At 35.7% G+C, this 18,569-nt stretch overlaps 2 protein-coding genes across 7 annotated transcripts; both read left to right on the top strand.

Annotated features, from left to right (window-relative positions):
• The first annotated feature begins 4,894 nt into the window (after positions 1 to 4,894).
• LOC142533105 (uncharacterized) lies at positions 4,895 to 7,608 on the top strand. 2 transcript variants are annotated; one of them, XM_075639744.1, is made up of 8 exons: positions 4,895 to 5,809; positions 5,888 to 5,929; positions 6,009 to 6,119; positions 6,197 to 6,310; positions 6,391 to 6,609; positions 6,684 to 6,799; positions 6,882 to 7,142; positions 7,220 to 7,608. In XM_075639744.1, the coding sequence occupies exons 1-8, from the start codon at positions 5,209 to 5,211 to the stop codon at positions 7,472 to 7,474; spliced, it is 1,719 nt and encodes a 572-aa protein (XP_075495859.1). In that variant the 5' UTR covers positions 4,895 to 5,208; the 3' UTR covers positions 7,475 to 7,608. The 2 variants fall into 2 exon arrangements, with proteins under 2 accessions (XP_075495859.1, XP_075495858.1); XM_075639743.1 differs by having other exon boundaries at positions 4,895 to 5,929.
• A 4,800-nt stretch (positions 7,609 to 12,408) lies between these two features.
• Positions 12,409 to 15,399, top strand: LOC142533475 (dehydrodolichyl diphosphate synthase CPT3-like). 5 transcript variants are annotated; one of them, XM_075640264.1, is made up of 4 exons: positions 12,409 to 12,484; positions 13,129 to 13,403; positions 13,528 to 14,049; positions 14,258 to 15,399. In XM_075640264.1, exon 4 carries the CDS (start codon positions 14,301 to 14,303, stop codon positions 15,171 to 15,173), a length of 873 nt encoding a protein of 290 aa, XP_075496379.1. In that variant the 5' UTR covers positions 12,409 to 12,484; positions 13,129 to 13,403; positions 13,528 to 14,049; positions 14,258 to 14,300; the 3' UTR covers positions 15,174 to 15,399. The 5 variants fall into 5 exon arrangements, with proteins under 5 accessions (XP_075496379.1, XP_075496378.1, XP_075496380.1 ...); XM_075640263.1 differs by lacking the exon at positions 13,528 to 14,049; XM_075640265.1 differs by lacking the exon at positions 13,528 to 14,049 and having other exon boundaries at positions 13,129 to 13,457.
• Positions 15,400 to 18,569: the final 3,170 nt, after the last annotated feature.

The following is an 18,569-nucleotide window of genomic DNA, read 5'->3' as shown; positions in this document are numbered from 1 at the left end:
TTCGACAGATCCACACTCGATGGCCTAGAGGATTTGGACGTGGGATCCGACGACGAGTAGTTAGCTTTATTATTTTTGAACTTGTGGAGGATTTTATCAGTTTTCTCATTTTGTGCATTTCGTTCAGATGTTGATGTTCATTTTATGACACTTATTATTTATGATTATCATCTTTTGGGTTTATTCGTTTGCTTGTGTGCCTTTCCTATTCCGTTTTACGTTTCTTTGTGTGTTCGATGTCGTTCTTTTCAGGAGTTGATGATTGCTACCACATTTTCACCACTTACTCGACATTTTTCCAGATAAGTGTTTTTGCTTTAATTGTCTTGATAGTTCATTTTTCATCGCTTTACACTGAGGGCAGTGTCGATTTCAAGTGTGGTGGTGGGTCAGTTTTGTTACACATCGTTACACAGCACTTAACAACATTTTTCACGTAGGATGAGACTATATCTAGAGAAAGAACTCTTGTTTTACTTGATAACCGGATTAATTTGTTAGATTTTGGATCACCCCGGAAACCGTTTCACGACTAGTATTGAATGAGAGGAGTCGTAGTTTCAAGGAAAGAGTCAGACTTTAACCAGTTTTGTTTCATTCCATGCACGTGGTCAGACTTTTGATCATTAATGGTGAATTGGTGCAAGGTGAACTAAAAAAAAGGAGAAATTTTGCAACAGACTAGAACTTGTCTGATTAGCCCTCGAAGTGAAAATACGAACGATGGTGATTTAGGGATGATTTAGGCGATCTTTGGACCGTTTGAGCCTTTCAAGCCTACTCGATACATCATTTATTGTCTCTAGTAATCCTTCTTGAGCCTGTAAAAATCGAATGATGAGAAAAACTACTCCATAAATTCAAAACTAGAAGAAAATCTAATATTCGAATTCATGAATAAAATTAAGAAAACAAGATAGAAGAAAATCTCAGCGATGGTGCGCGAATCTTGCGTGTGAAGTGCAGTTTTCTCTCTTTTTTCCCAAGCCGTCGCCGTCTTCTCTGCAATTCTCTCACGTATCACACACGTTCCAAAAATCCCCAAATCTTAGGTTTTCCTCCATTTTATCTTCTATTTTCGAGCCTGATTTTATCTCTTCTCTCCAAATCTCCAAGAAAATCTTCGCCAAATCTGATGTTGATATGAAGGGCACGGACCCCGTGTAGACATCCGTGTACGGGTCCGTGTACACTCTGTAAGATTCTGTCCGGAAAACACTGGACACGGACCCCATGTAGGGGTCCGGATAGAGGTCCGTGTAGTCACTGTGATTTTCATTCTCGGATGATGATGGACATGGACCCCGGGTACAGGTCTTGAATGGGGTCCGTGTAGGCTCTGTAAAATTCTTCCTTGGGCTTCTAAGACACAGACCCTTACACGGGTCCGTGTAGGGGTCCTGTTATGCTCTTTGTACTATTCCCTATTTTTCCGGGTGTTTCTGATATGGCATTGTTCAGCTTGACTTTCTTTCTCTTTCGTTGGCTTTAATCATCTTTTGATGAAATCTGCAAATATCAATAATAAAACGAATAAAGCGCAAAACTCGGAATAAACTCGCTAGATAAGCACGAATACGACAAAATAAAATCCCTAAAACGCTATATAATTCGTGCTTATCAATCATCTTACTTCATTTTTCATTTATTCCCCGTACATTGTCTAGGTTATCTCTGTTTATTTCCTGTTGGCCAGATCGGATACACAAAGATTGCCGATTTTCATTCTACTTATTTTGTGTTGAAGGTATTTTTTTTCTATTTCACCTTCTTATGGTAAGTCAATTTCAGCATGACACCAAAAAAAATGGAGCAGCACATACCTTATGCAAGATGTATGGATAAATTAACTTTACATTCCTCGCTCTTAAAATTTTTTATACAAGGATTCTCATTCATGAATAAATTTTGAAACACACGAAACATAAGTAGGAATGCAGTCCGTATCCAAAGCATTAAGAAAAACAAAGAAAAGGGCGTCTCCTTAATCCTCCAAACAGGATTTCTAAAGCATCACCAAAAGCAATCTTCGTGTGTTGAAAAAAAAATAGCACTAATCACCCAAAATCTAAATTAATTCAACACAAAAAATAAAGAATACATTCGGAAATAGAAAAGGTCAAAACTTATCAATCAATTTCAAACAAGAACAAAGATTATATAAATAAATAGACAGATGAAAAAATTAAAAGAAATAAATTAACATCTCCCGCCGCTCAAGTGGTCAGCCGGGCCTCCCGTGGTGGTGAAGCATTTATATCGAATCCAGCTCCAGCTCCTCCGCTGCTGCTGGCTCCGTCATTCTGAAGTAAACAGCGGAAGCACTTCCACTCCCGATGCTCCTCTTTTGTTGCCCCACTTCTTCCAGCCACGACCTCTCTGCCGCAGACTGAACATATCGATATGGTACCGTCTCTCTCACGAGGTGATACTATGGGCGTTTCATTTAAATCTATGAGAAACGCCATGGTTTTAGAAACACCCACACTTGAGTTCAAGTCTCCAAAACCATTCCGATTCTCCATTTTTCAAATAAAGAATCCCTCAAAATATTAAGAAAAACAAAAATTGAAAACAACCCTTTTGAAATCAGGGAGCTTAGTATTCGGTAAAAGATTATTAAAGAACACAGAGTGAGAGCAATGGCGAATTGTTTAGTGAAAAAGATGGGATTTTTAATTGTGCAGAACAATTAGAAACGAGAGAGGTGTGCATGAGAGAGTAAAGAACAAATCTTGATTGTCAGTTTTGTAAGAAGGGAAGAAAGGCGATAAACAAGAACGATAATGGAGTGTGGGGAGAAGGGTACTTGAAAACAGGTGAAAAGGTGACCCTGAGGTGCTGAAATGGCATAGTTGCCCTTTCCAGTCTAGGAGAAAATGGTCTTTTCTTGGGTTCCATGGCGAGTTCGTCCGTGCTTCGAACGAGAATAATAATGAGACCGTGATGACGGGATTGTCCTTGTATTCTAGGGGTGATTTGGGGTTCGAAATTTGATGGATAAAAGCTTGCAATTTAAAGCCCATAATTTAATTTACTGGTGTCAAGAAAACAAATTGGAAGAATTTAACTTTTTAATCAGTGAATTAGTAAGAGTTTCGTCCACGAATTTTATCTCCGACTCACAATCATTCCGATCTATGGTTTTTCGGGTTCGAGAAATCTACGTCCTGCTCCGTTAATATTTTTGAAACAAAAATAAAGATGGAGATTTGATCCCGCAGTTTCGAGTTCGAGGAAGCAAGATCGGGGGAATCAAAACTTATTATTATTATTATTATTTTCGATGTAAGTTCGGGGATAAGGATAGTATCCATATATTTGTCCCGAACTATTTCGAGGATTTAAAAAAATGGGAATCTCCGTCCCTGTATCGAGTTTTTCTTGCAGGACCCAAATCCATTAGAAAAATTTTCATCCTTAAAAAAAAAGTTTTCATTTCTAGAATTTTATCAAGAATATGTCTCTTGTGAGACGGTCTCACGAATCTTTATCAGTTAGACGAGTCAATCCTACCGATATTCACAATAAAAAATAATATTTTTAGCATAAAAAGTAATAATTTTTCAAGGATGACCCAATAAGATATCAGTCTCACAAAATACGACCCGTGAGACCGTCTCACACAAGTTTTTGCCTTTTATCAAAGGGTAACTAAACTAAAAGGAGGTCTCTTGTAAGACGGCCTCACGAATCTTTATATGTGAGACGGGTCAATGACACAAAGAGTTTTGTCTCACAAAATACGATCTGTGAGACCGTCTTACACAAGTTTTTGTCTTAAACTAATGACCCGATAAATTTCAATTGGCTTTTGGGATTAATTAAATATCTATCACGTGTTCATTATTAATTGTAAAGGTAATTTTAAATGTATTTCGAATTTCTTGAAAATTTACATTTTGTCAATTTCACCCGTATTCTAATGAAGGAGAAATATTTTCTGCTGGTCAACAATGGTTAAAATATTCTATGAATTTCGAAATTATCACTAATTTTCTACTGGTCAACAATGGTTAACTCGAAAAGTGGCATCCTCCAGATAAAGCCCATGAGCTTCTAATGGATCTTAAGGAGACGCCTATTTTGTCATGTCGTGAGGCCCAAAACTTTATGGGTCGAAAAACTCTTTACTTTTCGGCCCACTTGATTGGGGGTTCTGCCAGGAAGCTGCGGCCCGGAGTACCAACAAACGGAGTTCAAAGAGGGAAATGGAATAATAAAAATAAAAAATAAACAAATTATGATTGAGGATGATAAAGTATATAATAAATAAACATGATTATTATAATAATATTAAAATGATGAGATAAAAAATCTTCAAAGTTAAAGCCTTCGAAACTAAAATGAGCTTATGTTCAATTTAATAAGAAAATTTTGATAATAATATACTTTGTAATAGACATAAATTCTATATATAGTGTATTTCATATACACTATATGTATTTCATATACATTTTTTGTAACGATCATGGGCTAGTCCAAGTCTCTTTGAACTATGAACTTATGCCAAGAGGTCATGGATTCGAGATTTGGGGAGGTACCACTCCACCATCCTGGTATGGAGAGTTCTATGAGTAATGGCGGCGCATGGAAAAGTCCGTGATGGAAAAGGTCTCAGTGGGAACCCAAGATGGGACAATGCCCCCAAAGAAGCCCAAGATCGAGATAGCTCATGATCGTAATTTTTTGTTCTTTATAATTTTTATACAGAACGAGACGTTAATTAGAAAAATAAATGTCAATATTCCTACGATCCCTATTCCTCTGCCGAATATTTGAATTGACAGCTGAGCAAATTGCTTTATTTATATCGTAATTTTTTGTATTCGTCTTCTTGGCCTTTTGCTTGCAGACAGGATCTAACGTTGTTCCATAAGTCAATTCATTATTCCAGGGATGTATTAGACTCATTCAACGAAACAACAATCCAAGAATTCATGTAACAACAAAACCATTTTCATAAATATGAAAATTATTTCACTGGTTAGCTTCTAGTCCAATCTTAAATTTCAACAATGTTCTCAAAATAATATTTGCCTATAGCAGGCATCTTCTCATTTCAAATGAACTGATCTCTGGTGCATTTCGCCATCCTGACTAGCGAATATTTTAACATCCGTTGGTTCGATGAATATTTCATATGCGAAAGATGAATGATCCTGTACTCCTAATTCTTTCCATGAATCCTTTGTAGCCTTCGGTAAGATGATTAATCTTACAAATTTGGCCTTGTCCATCATTATTTACTCTGCATTTTTACAAGTTTTGGCGAATGAATGTGTACTGAACATGGAAATTCCCTCATATGGGAATGGCTCAAACATCATTGGAGGGAACTGGGATGGATTTTTAACCAGTGAAAGCTGTGGATCACAGTTTAAACGATACTTATACGGATTAGCAAACCATGCGAACAAAACAGAAAAGATATACTTGAACATCACAAGGCAAAAAGATTGCTTAAACGACGTTTCATCCTGTGGTTTCGATAAGCTAACGAGTGGAGCCGGAGGTTGTTCTGATTACACGGTGACGGATGTTGTTTCAAACTTTGGAAGTGCTTTGGAAAGTTTAGATCAAGGTTGCGAGAATATAGATTTAGATGGTGATTATGAAAAAGAGTGCGGTACTTGTTTTGGAACGTGGGAACGGATCGTTGTTTCAGATAACAGGAGCAATGTCTCAACAAAGGAAGAAACTGATATCTGCAAGTTTTCGGTGCTGATTTCTTTGACAAGCCGAAGAATTCAGGATTCGGGATGGGTTCAATCGATATATGCATGCCTTGGAAATGGAGTTCATATAGGTAACTTGTCAAAAAAAGGTATTTGTTTTCTTGATCTAAAAAATGATAATTTTTTCCCTTTGTTGAAATCTCCTGCAGATGATCAGGAAAGAAATGTAAAGAAGGTTATGTTCGTTAAAGGTATGGTGAAATCAAGAACCTGTATTATGTGTATCTTTATTTCTTGAAAAAACTTATTAATTTGTTGAAAGGTTTGCAGGTCTCGAAGTTTTGATTGGTGGTGTGATAGGGATTACAGTAGTGGTAGCTGTTGCATTGGTAGTTTTGCTTAGAAAACCAAGTAAAATAAAACCACCAAAAATAACTGAAGGTATGTGTTTTTTAAGATTGGTTGGTGATACTTGTTAGTCTACTGTCAAGATAATATTGCCTTTTTTAACTCGACAGCAAGTGTAGCATCAGTTTCTGAAGAATCCAGCAGTATTGAGATATCTCTAAGAGAAGTTTACTTGTCTACAAACAATCTTAGTGAATTAAACCTCATTGGCCAAGGAATAGCAGGTTAAAATCTGACATATAGCATGAAAAACAGTTAAGACAGCAGTCAAATTTCTGATGTTGTAATGATACTTTTTTACCAGGAAAAGTATACAAGGGTATCTTATCAGATGGCCGGCATATCGCGGTTAAACACATTACAAACGACGCTCACATGGAGACGTTTATCAGAGAAGTTACAAGCTTATCACATGTCAAACACCCGAATCTCGTCAAGTTATTGGGCCATTGCGATGGAGAAGACGAGAGCTTTCTTGTTTACGAACTCTGCGACAATGGCAACCTCTCTGGATGGCTATTCGGTAATGTTATTCCCTTGGTTGGGGATTGAATATTTAAGTGAACAAGGATTTATAATGAATTTTATACGTTATAGGTAAAGATAAAATTCTAACTTGGATCCAAAGACTGGAAATTGCTATTGACTGTGGCAAAGGGCTGAGATTTCTGCACACTTTTCATGAAGGCTGCATTGTTCATCGTGATATTAAGGTAAATTTTTGTCCAATTATACCTCTTTTAAATGCATGTTTTCCTCCAATAGTTCAAAGAATTTTAACATTGTATGTTGCAGCCCACAAATATACTTCTTGGCTCAAATTTTCAAGCAAAACTATCCGATTTTGGATTATCAAAAGTTATCTCCATGGGGCAATCCTACGTGAGCTCTGAAGTTCGAGGGACACTTGGCTATGTCGACCCCGAGTACCAGAAAAATCACCACGTCCATCCATCCACAGATGTTTACAGTTTTGGGATTGTTCTTCTGCAACTTTTGTCGGGACAACGAGTCATTAATCTTGATGTTACAAGACCAATGCCTCTGAGTAAAATGGTGAGGAAATTCAATTTTTTTTGCTTTCTTATTTAGGTTTATCCTCAAAATAACCCCAATATTTTTATTTCATGCAGGCTAAAAATCTGATGAAAGGAGGGGATATAACAGAGTTCGCTGATCCAAAACTGAATGGAGAATACTCTGTCGAGGGGTTTCAGCTATTGTTCAAGCTGGCCTTATCTTGTACTGGGCTTAAGCAGCAACGCCCATCGATGGAACGTGCTGTTGCAGTTCTTGAGAAAGCTCGCCGTGTTTCAGAAAGGATGAGTTTTAACACATCATTCCAATCTAAGCAAAAATTGGAATCAAGTCCGTCAATGAAACTATAACATATACATATCTGCAGAAATCTTTATATTACAATATTTTTATATAGCAGCTTTACGACAAGTTCTTGTAGAAAACGAGCTTGACTCATATTAGTCCACGGAGAGAAAACAGATTAACAATGAACAAAAACATAATCCTCCAATTTATTTCAATTTTTCTCTATAAAAAGGTCTAAAAAAAGTGCTGCATTATGATCAATTCATGCATTTACAACCATGCCGGATTGACTAGAGGGATGACGACCGCCTTCACCTCTATATTTCCCCTTTTCCCTTCCAGTTCCACTCATCTTATAGCCACCAAAGGGAATAGTAGCATCAAACATGTCGAAACAATTAATTCACGTCGTCTTTAATAGTTTGTTTATCATGATCAAAGAACAACATATCTCTCTACCAATCTCTATAGTCGTGATCAAAGGACAACAAATCTCTATAGAATTTGGTATCAAATATGTTTTTAACAACGTCGATTACAATTTTATCGTAAAAAAAATATTGACAATAAAGCCAATTTGTTGCATAAAAATGAATAAATAAAACATTTTTATCATATAAAACTTTGTCGTATTATTAAAAGGTGGTGGAATATATTCGTCCAAAACTCGAAAATACCATTAAAAAACTTCTATTTTATATGAATTTACATAAAATAAATGTGAAACTTATATAATATATGAAATATATTTCTTCAGGGGCAGAACATGTGAAACCAATCAACAAAATGAAATGAGTACTTTTTCTGTCTGCATAAACTGAGCTAGTGGACAAATAAAACTAAAGATTCATAATAATTTAATAGGTCAAACAGAAGCAACTATTTCGGGCCTGATACGTAAATACATCGAAGCGGTGACGTAAACGAGTTGAGTTGGGCTTAGTAATATAAATTTTGAGTTCGGTCCGAGTTGGAATCGAGATTTCATGATGAGACTTGAGCTTAACTTATTTTCAAATTATTAAACTCGTGAATTGCTAAACTCGGTTCATCAATAGTTCATTCATCATGTTTAATGAATCTGACTCCAGTTCGACTCATAAACAGGCTTGTTAAGTATTTTCGAAATTGTCAAGCATACCATTAAGATCGATTCAAGTAGTTATCTAAAAAAATGGATCTTAAACTTGACTATCCATCTATCTTTATTTAATATAATCAACCAAACACACATTTGTTCTTTTTCAGGGTGGTTTTGAAATTATAATAAGAGCTACTACTCAATATTTATCCCAAAAAAAAAAAAAACTAATTTAGGCCCTGAAAATTTTAAATATTAAGGTCTAGTTTGGTATACATTACATTGATTTTGGCCCTTTGGTATAAGGCAAAAACTTGTGTGAGACGGTTTCACGAGACGTATTTTGTGAGACGGATATCTTATTGGGGTCATCCATGCAAAAAATATTATTTTTATGCTAAAAGTATTATTTTTTATTGTGAATATCGGTAGGATTTACCCGTCTCACATATAAAGATTTGTGAAATCTTGTCACAAGATACTACTCTTGATATAATATGCCGGCTGGAACTTGCCAAGTGTACCCCTATTTAATGACAATAAATAACAGTTGAATTTCTCAAACACATGAAAGTATAATGACGGCAACATAAAGTTGAACTTGCCAATTTTCCACCGCATAAATCAGTCGAAGAGTAGATCTTTTATGAGACGGTCTCACGAAACTTTATATATAAGACAGGTCAACTATATTCATATTCACAATAAAAAATAATAATCTTAACATAAAAATTAATATTTTTTCATAGATGATCCAAATAAAAGATCCGTCTCACCAAATACGACACGTGAGACCATCTCACACAACTTTTTGTCCCAATTGAATCTCTTCCGGATTTTTAAAATTTCCAAATGTACCAAAATTGATTTCATGCATCATTAGTTCTCTAACCAACTGAATTATCTTTTGGATTTAAAATTTTCTAGCTAAATTTGATTTCATACATCAGATGTGTGTTTCGGATGAAGTTCCACTTTTCTACCCATTTTTCGAGAAATTGGAAATCATTCAATAAATGGTTCGTCATATTTCCAACAGCTAATTAATAGCAAAACCCCATATTAAATAGGAATATATTAGTGGAAAAAATATTGCTCTCCAAAATAGGTCCAACCTCTATGACGAAGCACTCCAAAAGTAGCATAGACAAATCCGTCAATGCTCGAATTGACCTCGTATAGTAAACAAGAACGTAGGTCCAACTCCTTGGTGTAATACTGCAACAAAGTGTTACTTTGCAAAGTGAGTGTGGAAATACATTGTGACTAATGAATATTAGATTAAAAGGCCTCCAAATAGAATATCTGCAGGATTGTCAAAGAGGCTGCCCATAAACAATTGACAAAGCTATTGCTGTTCACATTTTTCTAAATTCGGGGAGGAAACAAAATGAGCTACGTATACGGGCAGATTGATACATTAGTAATTAACAAGTCCATCACTTGATAAATGGGATTCCGCTGTAGTAATTAACAAGTTCATCACTTGATAAATGGGATTCCGGAAAATGTTTCTTTGGCATATTCTTCGTACTCGATCTAAACCAAAAAAATGCCGCAAGAAGAACTCTTCTTGAGATATGAAACAACATTTTTCTTCGTCAATTTTGTCAACCCTCATTTAATTATAGTCTACCACCAACCTAACATATTGTCGACACAGAGCACATTTGAAATAACTGCATGCATGCTGTAAAGACGAGGATTTCTGTCATTTTTTCCAGAGGCAGCGAATTATCTCAAAGGAGGAAGTCTGGACAAATGATGTTGGCCGTGAGACCTGAAACGAATGCAGACAAGCAACCTATCTTTGATATATCGACAACATTTTTGCACATAGCCAGGGACGGATGTAGCGCTTCTTGCCCAGCAGAATTACGGGTTGAAGATTTTTAAATTTACATACAACTCAATACCAAAAATTTATACAGCCGACATATATTTTTACATTTATTATCGGACTTTTTTTAGCGCTTTTTTTGTGCCTAATGAATCATAGTTTTTTTAGTTTTGTACGTTTTTTATTATTATTGTAGTTTTTACTTTTAAGTTTTTACTTGTAGCATGAATTTTAATTTATTATTATTTTATGTATGCTCTCAAAAATATTTTTCTTTTTACTAGTTTTTTATGTTGTCATTAATTATAAATTTACTTGGTGTATGAGATTCTCATGTTTTCAACATGTTAATTTTTTGTATGGACATACTTATTGATTGTGTCTTGAAAACAATCCAGAAAAACAATATTTAGTGAAATGTAGTTCGAATCCTGGTTTCACCAATTTGACAATCACCGATTTAAGAAGAATTCTATTATATATTTTATATTATTTTTTAAATAATTTTTATTTTTATCCTAAAAATTAAAATAATATAATTTGTATTTTCTTTTAATTTGAATAAAATTTTGTCCACGACAAAAAATTTCTGGCTACACCCCTGCATATAGTGCAATACATTTGGGAAAAAAAGGATCAGTTAAACATCACTTGGGGTGGAGAATAAAACGTTGATTCTTGTTTTGAATATACTTGGCTCAATTTCTACAAACTAATTAGTTTCATATATCATTATATTATCCAAGTATATTGATATTATATATCTTTCACCATCTCATCAATTAGTCAAATGATGCCTAAGCGCAACATTTATTCCCCAACAGTAATAGAATATGACAACTAGTTAATTGTCGAATCGACCCATTGGTATGCATTGTTGAAAATATAAAAGCTCTTGTGTTTTTAGACGTCTTACATCGGTTGTCTTGAGATATTGAGAGTTGTATATATGAACTAGGATAGTCCTCTTTTCTCGAGCTACCTTTTGGAGTTGAGTTAGGTCAAAATATTAATCTTAACATTTTATCAGAGTTCAGACCTACCGTTATGTGTTAGACTGCCATATAAACATTTGATAATTTATTGTAAAATTAAAAGCTCATGTTGTTCATTCCTGGACGTGAGCAGTGAGCGTTAGATATCTCACACGATTAAATCTTTTGGAGTTACATATGTGATTCTCTTGTCTCACACCTTAAAAATTAAAGATTTAAAATGATTTTATAATGAGCTTACAATTGACTTCTATAGCAACTTGGGTTAATCATTTATATAAAACGAAGACGAATACAAAGTAGTTGCTATTTGATCACATTGTGCAGTCACGCAGGCCTGGGCCTGGGCCCAGGACGTGACAGAATGGTATCAAAGCCCGGTTACCAGCAATGAACACCGTGAAATAAGTGCTATGCGGGGCAAAGTGCTACGTGCATGAGAGCCACCTCTTGAACCTGCGGGGAACAGTGCTACATGACGGGAGCCACATGTTGAACATGTAGGAGTCACCTCTAGATTCTCGGCGATGGTGGATCGAGTGGTCAAGCCGCGACGAGGACATCGCGTTCTGAAGGAGGGAGATTATGATACCTTTGTTCCACATCTTAAAAATTAAAGATTTAATATAAGTTTATAATGAGCTTACAATTGATTTCTATAACAACTTGAGTTAATCATTTTCGTAAAACGAGGACGAATACGAAATAGTTGCTATAGGGGCCCATTATACCGTCACGCAGGCGCGAGCGCGGATCCGAGGCGTGATAACATATATATATAAACTTAGACAATATTCTCTTTGAACTAACTTTTAAATCAAGTACAAATATCAATCTTTAACATATATACCAGAATTTTCGTTTCCCCAAGAACGCCTTGGGGGTTTAAACCAAATCCAGTTATGCCACATTTATGGGCCCAGTGGAACAAGTGTTAATTGGGCTTAGAATTCTTATGAGGCATTGGGGTGTAAACAGTCCATTATATTTTAGGGGAGGACACCAGCCCATGGTCCAATTTAGATTCTTAAAAATACAGTCCCGGCCACTTAGACGAAATAATATAAATCTCTTCCATACAAAGGAGAGGTTAGGATGACAATTTTTGCTCTGGGTTCGGGACTTTGTGGGGAAACCTTGAAAATAAGGCGGGTTCGTGGACACGATATCGGGTATATGTTCAAGTTTGGAGATTTTTTCAAATGCACCTTCAATTTTTTGCTGTATTTTTTTGTCCACTTTTTCTCATTTCGTTTTATATGTTGCTGGAATCCGTCTATTGTCAATTTAAAAATATGGAGATAGTCAGATAGAGACAGGGATGACAAATCCCCCCTCCCCTTCCAGCCGTGCCAATTGTCATCTTTAGGAAGACGTGGGCTTGAGCCCATGTAAAAGGAAAAAAAATCTCCAGCTTTGTAATAAAAAAAGATATTTAAAAATACAATAAATTCCATTTTCCTTAATTCAATGGTACAAAATTTGTCAGCATCTCATTTAAAAATTTTAGATGTTGCGTTTATTTTATTGTATAAGCATAATATTGTTTCAGACCACAAAGATACAATGTAACTATCTGTACTATCGATAGGATATCCGTGATTTATTTGTTCAAATAAACAACTAAATCTATTTAAATAAATTAGAAAATTACCCATAATCAAAAAACTCGAACATGAAAACAACAAATTTTAGAACATCAACCTTAACAATAAGACCAAGTCCTCGCTGCTTGTAGTTGAGTTGAATCTGAACAAAACTGGAGAATCGACTTTTGAGTGGTCAAAAGTAATGCTAAAGTAAAATATAGTGATGCGAGAAATCATTTGAAATTGCAAATGCCTTTTTAGGTGAGAATCCACGTCTCCCAATTAATTAATTAATTATTGTACATGTGTCCTCTGTTGCGAGAGACTCAAATCAATTAAAATATGAAGGGTCAATTCAGAATATAATCATGAGCATCGTTCAAAGCGCAAACGACAGAAAAACGAAAAGTAGAACGAAATCACTGTCGGATTCGTCCATTGCATCAAGTTTTCCTTTCTTTACCACGAGATTTTCGGAAAACCCAGGTGAATATCCTCTCTTTCTGAATTCGTCCCATATATTTTCTTGGATTCATCTATGTAAGAGTCATTCTTTCAGATAAATCTGTGTAAAGGTTAAACATTTATGTTTATGTGGTATCCATGCCAGGTGTTATCACTGAATATCTTGGTATAAGTGATCTAAATCCGGATAATATTGTTATGGAATGTAAATATGATTTTTTTTTTGTTCTACTTTATGTGATGCACGGATGTCTTGAGTTTTTCCGTTGGGGAGGGTGAAATTTTTTTCTGGTGAGTTCTTTAATTTGTTGCTATCCTTGATTTATAAATCTTACTTGGTCGATTTGACGTGTGAGCTTGTTAAATTGTGAAGATGTTTGCTGGAGCCTAGAATCTTGATTATTTTATTCATTTTATTCTGGAGTATGTGTTTCATTGATTGATCAATTTATCAGGAAAAAAGTTGATAACTTTTGTGAATTAAGGATTATTTTTTCGAGTGAATTTGTTACCAAAAATCTCAAGATTCTTGCTAAAAGGAAGCGACAGCTATCTTCCCATGCTGGTTTCATTCCTTTGATCCTAGAAAGTGAAATGCATTGGTTGACAAATCAAGAACACACCCCGGTGCGACCGAAAGTAATCTGCTTTAATGGAGCCTGAAATGGTGTGTAGAGGAGCAAAATTTATGTAGAAAATTTTTCTAGTTTGAACTAATGTTCATACATTAAAAAAAGATACATATACCAGCAAGTTGAAGGAGGAGGGGGACCGCCCCCTCCAGCCACCAATTTGCTCTTTCACGGGCCTAAATCATTATTTATGAGTTAGAACAACATGGACAGTGGATAATATGATTTTTTTGTTGTTATCAGGCTAATTTCATAAAAGGTTTGTCACACTTCATTTAAAGTGTTTATGGAGAGCAAGATTTGTAATCTAGCAACTCAATTCTTTGAAGATTTGAAAAGCTTTCTTCGCAGATGTTTATTTTTTATTCTATCTGTTGGACCTATGCCAAAGCATATTGCATTTATCATGGATGGAAATCGGAGATATGCAAAGAAGCTAAATTTAGAAGAAGGGGCTGGCCATAAGGAGGGGTACTCTGCTCTTATGAACATGCTAAGATATTGTTACGAGTTTGATGTGAAATACGTGACTGTTTATGCTTTTAGCATCGAAAATTTCAAAAGAAGGCCTGAAGAAGTTCAATCCACTATGCAGTTGATTCAAGAAAAGATTGAATCGTTAATTGAGGGGGAGTGTGTACTTAGCCAATACGGAGTGAGGGTGTATATTATTGGAAATTTTGAACTATTGAACAACTCTGTCAAGTTGGCGGCCAAAAGGGCTATGGACGCCACTGCTGATAATTCAAAAGCTGTGCTATCAATTTGCATCGCCTATACGTCAACAGATGAGATTGTCCATGCCATTGAAAAAACTTGCGAAGAAAAATCAGAAGAGTTCAGAGTCCTTGACAGTAGTGGTGCCGGATATGGTTTAATTGGACTAAGATATAATGGGAAAAATAAAGGCAAGTCTCTCATCGATGTGGAAGATATCGAGAAACACATGCGTATGGCTGTTGCGCCTGATCCTGATATCATAATACGTACTTCAGGCGAGACACGTTTAAGCAATTTCCTTCTATGGCAAAGTGCATCATCCCTTCTGTACTCCCCCAACGAACTTTGGCCAGAGATCGGACTTCAGCATTTGGTGCAAGCAATTTTGGATTTCCAAAGAAACTTTTCTTATTTGAAAATGAGACGGGAACAAAATTAAATTCACACGAGGGGCGTTTTTTTCTTAACTATAAAGTCCATAGAAGGTTCAGGACTTCTTTTAACAGTCTGCTTGTCCCTGTTACACACGGACCATTTACTTTCTGTGTAGAAGCATGAGGTATTTGTTATGCGTGCAACGTTATTATGAAGTTTACGTCTTGTATTTTAAAGCTGTTGATATTGTTTTTGGTTTTCTTGTTCTAATGAGAAAGGTGATATCGTAATTTTGGTGCTGTATTTGAACTATGTGGTTAATTCTGGGCAACTGAGTGTTGGTCATGTTGTTTACTGGATATTTTACTGTATGATACAGTTTGTCTTTTTATTGAATGGAAAACCAATCCATTTCGTAATGGTGAAAGTGAAACGATGCAAACTACATCTGGGATTGTATTGTGAATAAAGAGAAGAATGTGGAGATATAGGTTAAGGCTGCGTTATTGTTATCACTGGAGCTTTCTCAGATTAAAGCATAGGTTGAAATGAGGCGTATTGGTACGTCTTCTTGTTTTCTTTCGGTCTTCAAAAAATTTCCAGTTTCTGCAAAGTAGGTACTGTTTCAATCCCACTTTCAAGCTGGTTTGCCCAAGCGTTGAAAGCTTAATTCCCCTGAAACTTGCTGCATCCGTAAAAAAACATGAAGCAAAGTGTTGGTTTTGCACCTAGATTTGGCCGGCGGGTGTCCTCAGTCCTCACCCCAAGGATGCGATATTGTTCTGTAATATTTCAGTTTTCTACGAAACACACATAAGCACCCGTAGGCATTGGAACTTGGTCGAACTCTGTAGATTTTTTGCAGGATGATGAGTCGGCCTGCCATCTTTCACCTTGGATTACTGGAGCATATATTTTTTATCCTAGTATATTTTTAATATTATTTTTTCTTTCTTCATTAACTAGCATTAATGAAAAGAAATGTTTAGAAGGTAGTAACTGACTTATACCTTTTTTATTTTTATATATAATGAGTATTTTTTTATATATAAATCTTTGAAATTTTTATTGGTGTAGATTGTCAAGTAGAAAAGATTTCAACAACAAAAAAAACGTCCCACGTCCCAAGAAAAGGGATTTGGGGACATTTTTTTTTTAGCAAGATTATGTGCAACCATGTTTGGCGAACATGGATAAGGCTAGTTCGATCAAGCACGCCCAGTAGTTACGAAACTTCAGAAACTAGGATACTGATGTAGCTTAAATTTTCACTTGGGTTGGTGACTGTTTGCACTGCAATTAGAGAATCTAATGCAATTTGTATGGGAACACAATGCCGTTCTTTAGCTATCTTTAGACCTTCTCGGGTTGCTGTTAGTTCCCCGTGAACCACAGAATATGGTTTGGCTATACTCTGACCAATGCAATAACCCCTGCTCTGTCTCTAGTCTTTGGCTTTGGCCTTTGGGAAAATCGTTTGTGGAGCCTTATTTTGATTCATAGATTGTAGGTACTCTTCCAGACATTCTATGTCTGAAACCTTGCTGGCTACGTGATATCCTATTCCTGCATGATATCACATTCAGCTTCTGTAAATGATTCCCGTAGCCAAGCACATAGGTCCAGCATCGCTGTACCGTTTTTTTTTCAGCATTCGGTAAAACTCTGTGGCTTCCAAAGGTGAACAGTGGCTGGACAGAACGACAATGAATGGATAGTTATATCCCTGGCATGGCGACACAATTGACATCTCTCGTCTACTGGTACATGATGTCTGGATAAATTAACGGCCGCTGGTATGATATCATGAGATACACACCAAAAGAATATCTTTATTTTAGGTGGTAGATGTTAGAGTAGATGCTCTGCAAGCCAACGGTTGGCTATGGAATTTATTGACTCAAGTGAAATAAACAATCTTTATTTTAATATAATTTAACTTTTTATGGTCTTGTTATACTTTATCTGTATAACCATGCAAACAGCATAGATAAAGTCCTTGATTATGCTTTAATACAAATGAATCGTAATTCGATGTTGAAACTCATTTGTAAACACTGCATATTCTAAATTCGTTCCTAGTCGATTCAGCCGCCTAAAATAGGGATAAAGTCCGCTTGAGCTCGAGACTAGCATCTGTGATGTTGTGTACTGCGTTTCTTGGTAAGGGCATAGAGATGTCCAAACATGCAGATGGGTAGTCATATGATGATTATACCGAACAACCCTCCCTCGGACTTTCCAAGTGGTTATCATTCATCGAGAGGATAAGTCCGTGGTTATGATTGTACACCATTAGTCCTTACGACCCGGGACAACACTGAGGCTCTATATGCTAGGGCTGTGTTTTGACTCGTTTACCGGCTCCAGGAGAGTCATCAGGTGGCGAGGTTGGGTACAGTTGCGACACATATAGGAGCCAGTGCATTGTAGTCGGGGATTCACCGCTCACCTGCGGGTGTGGTTATCCTATGTGATCTGATGTAATAATAGTGCATGAAATCTCTGGCCAGAGTATGAGATGTACGTTAGAGAAGGAGTTCTCAAATAGTACACGCGATGCCACTATTATAGTTATCACATAGTTATCGAATTATTATGCAACCCTCGATGAACCAATGGTTGCAGATTCGATCGGAATATATGAGATGAAGGGACCGTATTGTACGTTAATCATAATCGACTGGTTCTTGCAGGCACTATTAGTGATACCTAGGGGATCATGGGGCGATGCTACTAGACGCTCTTACCATGATCCGATGGGTACAATCAGAAATGAGTTCTGACATTCTTGATCAAGGTGTTGATGAAAAGAATGGGGCTAACTAGGGTAAGCCCGAATAAAGGATTATGTCCTGAATCACAAAGAGTTGTGAACCCACGGCTAGCTGTATCCCTGAACCATTGAGGGTCACACAAGCACTGGATCGTTTGTTTCCGTTGAGAGAATAAATTCAAGAAGTTGAATTTATATTATTATAGTAAATTCAATGAGTTGAGTTTATGATAATTAAATTTTGAGAAAATAAATTCAAGGAGTTGAATTTATGGGATAGAAAATTCAAGAAATTGAATTTATGAAATTTGGAGATAATAAATTCAAGGAGTTGAATTTATAAAATTTGATAATTAAACTCAAAAGTTGAGTTTATTAAATATTAAATTTTGGAGGTGATAAAATTCAAGGAGTTGAATTTACAATTTATATAATAAATTCAAATGTTGAATTTATAATGGATTTAATTTATTAAACTCAAAAGTTGAGTTTATTAAATATTAAATCAAAATTTATGTATTGATTCGAGATTGACCATGAATGAAATGCAATAAGAATCTTTCATTAACTTAATTAATTGGATTAATTAAATAAAGGTAGATTAATATAAAATAAGATTTTATTATTCTTGTTGCACACGACATGCATTCAAAAGAGATTGGCAAAAGTTGAGATGCAATTTTA

The sequence above is a fragment of the Primulina tabacum genome, chromosome 18, assembly GCF_025594145.1.
Source record: "Primulina tabacum isolate GXHZ01 chromosome 18, ASM2559414v2, whole genome shotgun sequence".
Lineage (NCBI taxonomy): Eukaryota > Viridiplantae > Streptophyta > Magnoliopsida > Lamiales > Gesneriaceae > Primulina > Primulina tabacum.
This window is presented reverse-complemented; position numbering and strand designations above follow the sequence as displayed.

What these genes read in the sequence shown, in the direction of transcription:
- LOC142533105 (XM_075639743.1), top strand. Translation starts at nt 5,209, where the DNA reads ATGATTAATCTTACAAATTTGGCCTTGTCCATCATTATTTACTCTGCA. An exon ending in GAAGGTTATGTTCGTTAAAG is followed by an intron (nt 5,930 to 6,008) that starts GTATGGTGAAAT and finishes AAAGGTTTGCAG; the next exon opens with GTCTCGAAGTTTTGATTGGT. An exon ending in CCTCTCTGGATGGCTATTCG is followed by an intron (nt 6,610 to 6,683) that starts GTAATGTTATTC and finishes TATACGTTATAG; the next exon opens with GTAAAGATAAAATTCTAACT.
- LOC142533475 (XM_075640263.1), top strand. Translation starts at nt 14,301, where the DNA reads ATGGAGAGCAAGATTTGTAATCTAGCAACTCAATTCTTTGAAGATTTG.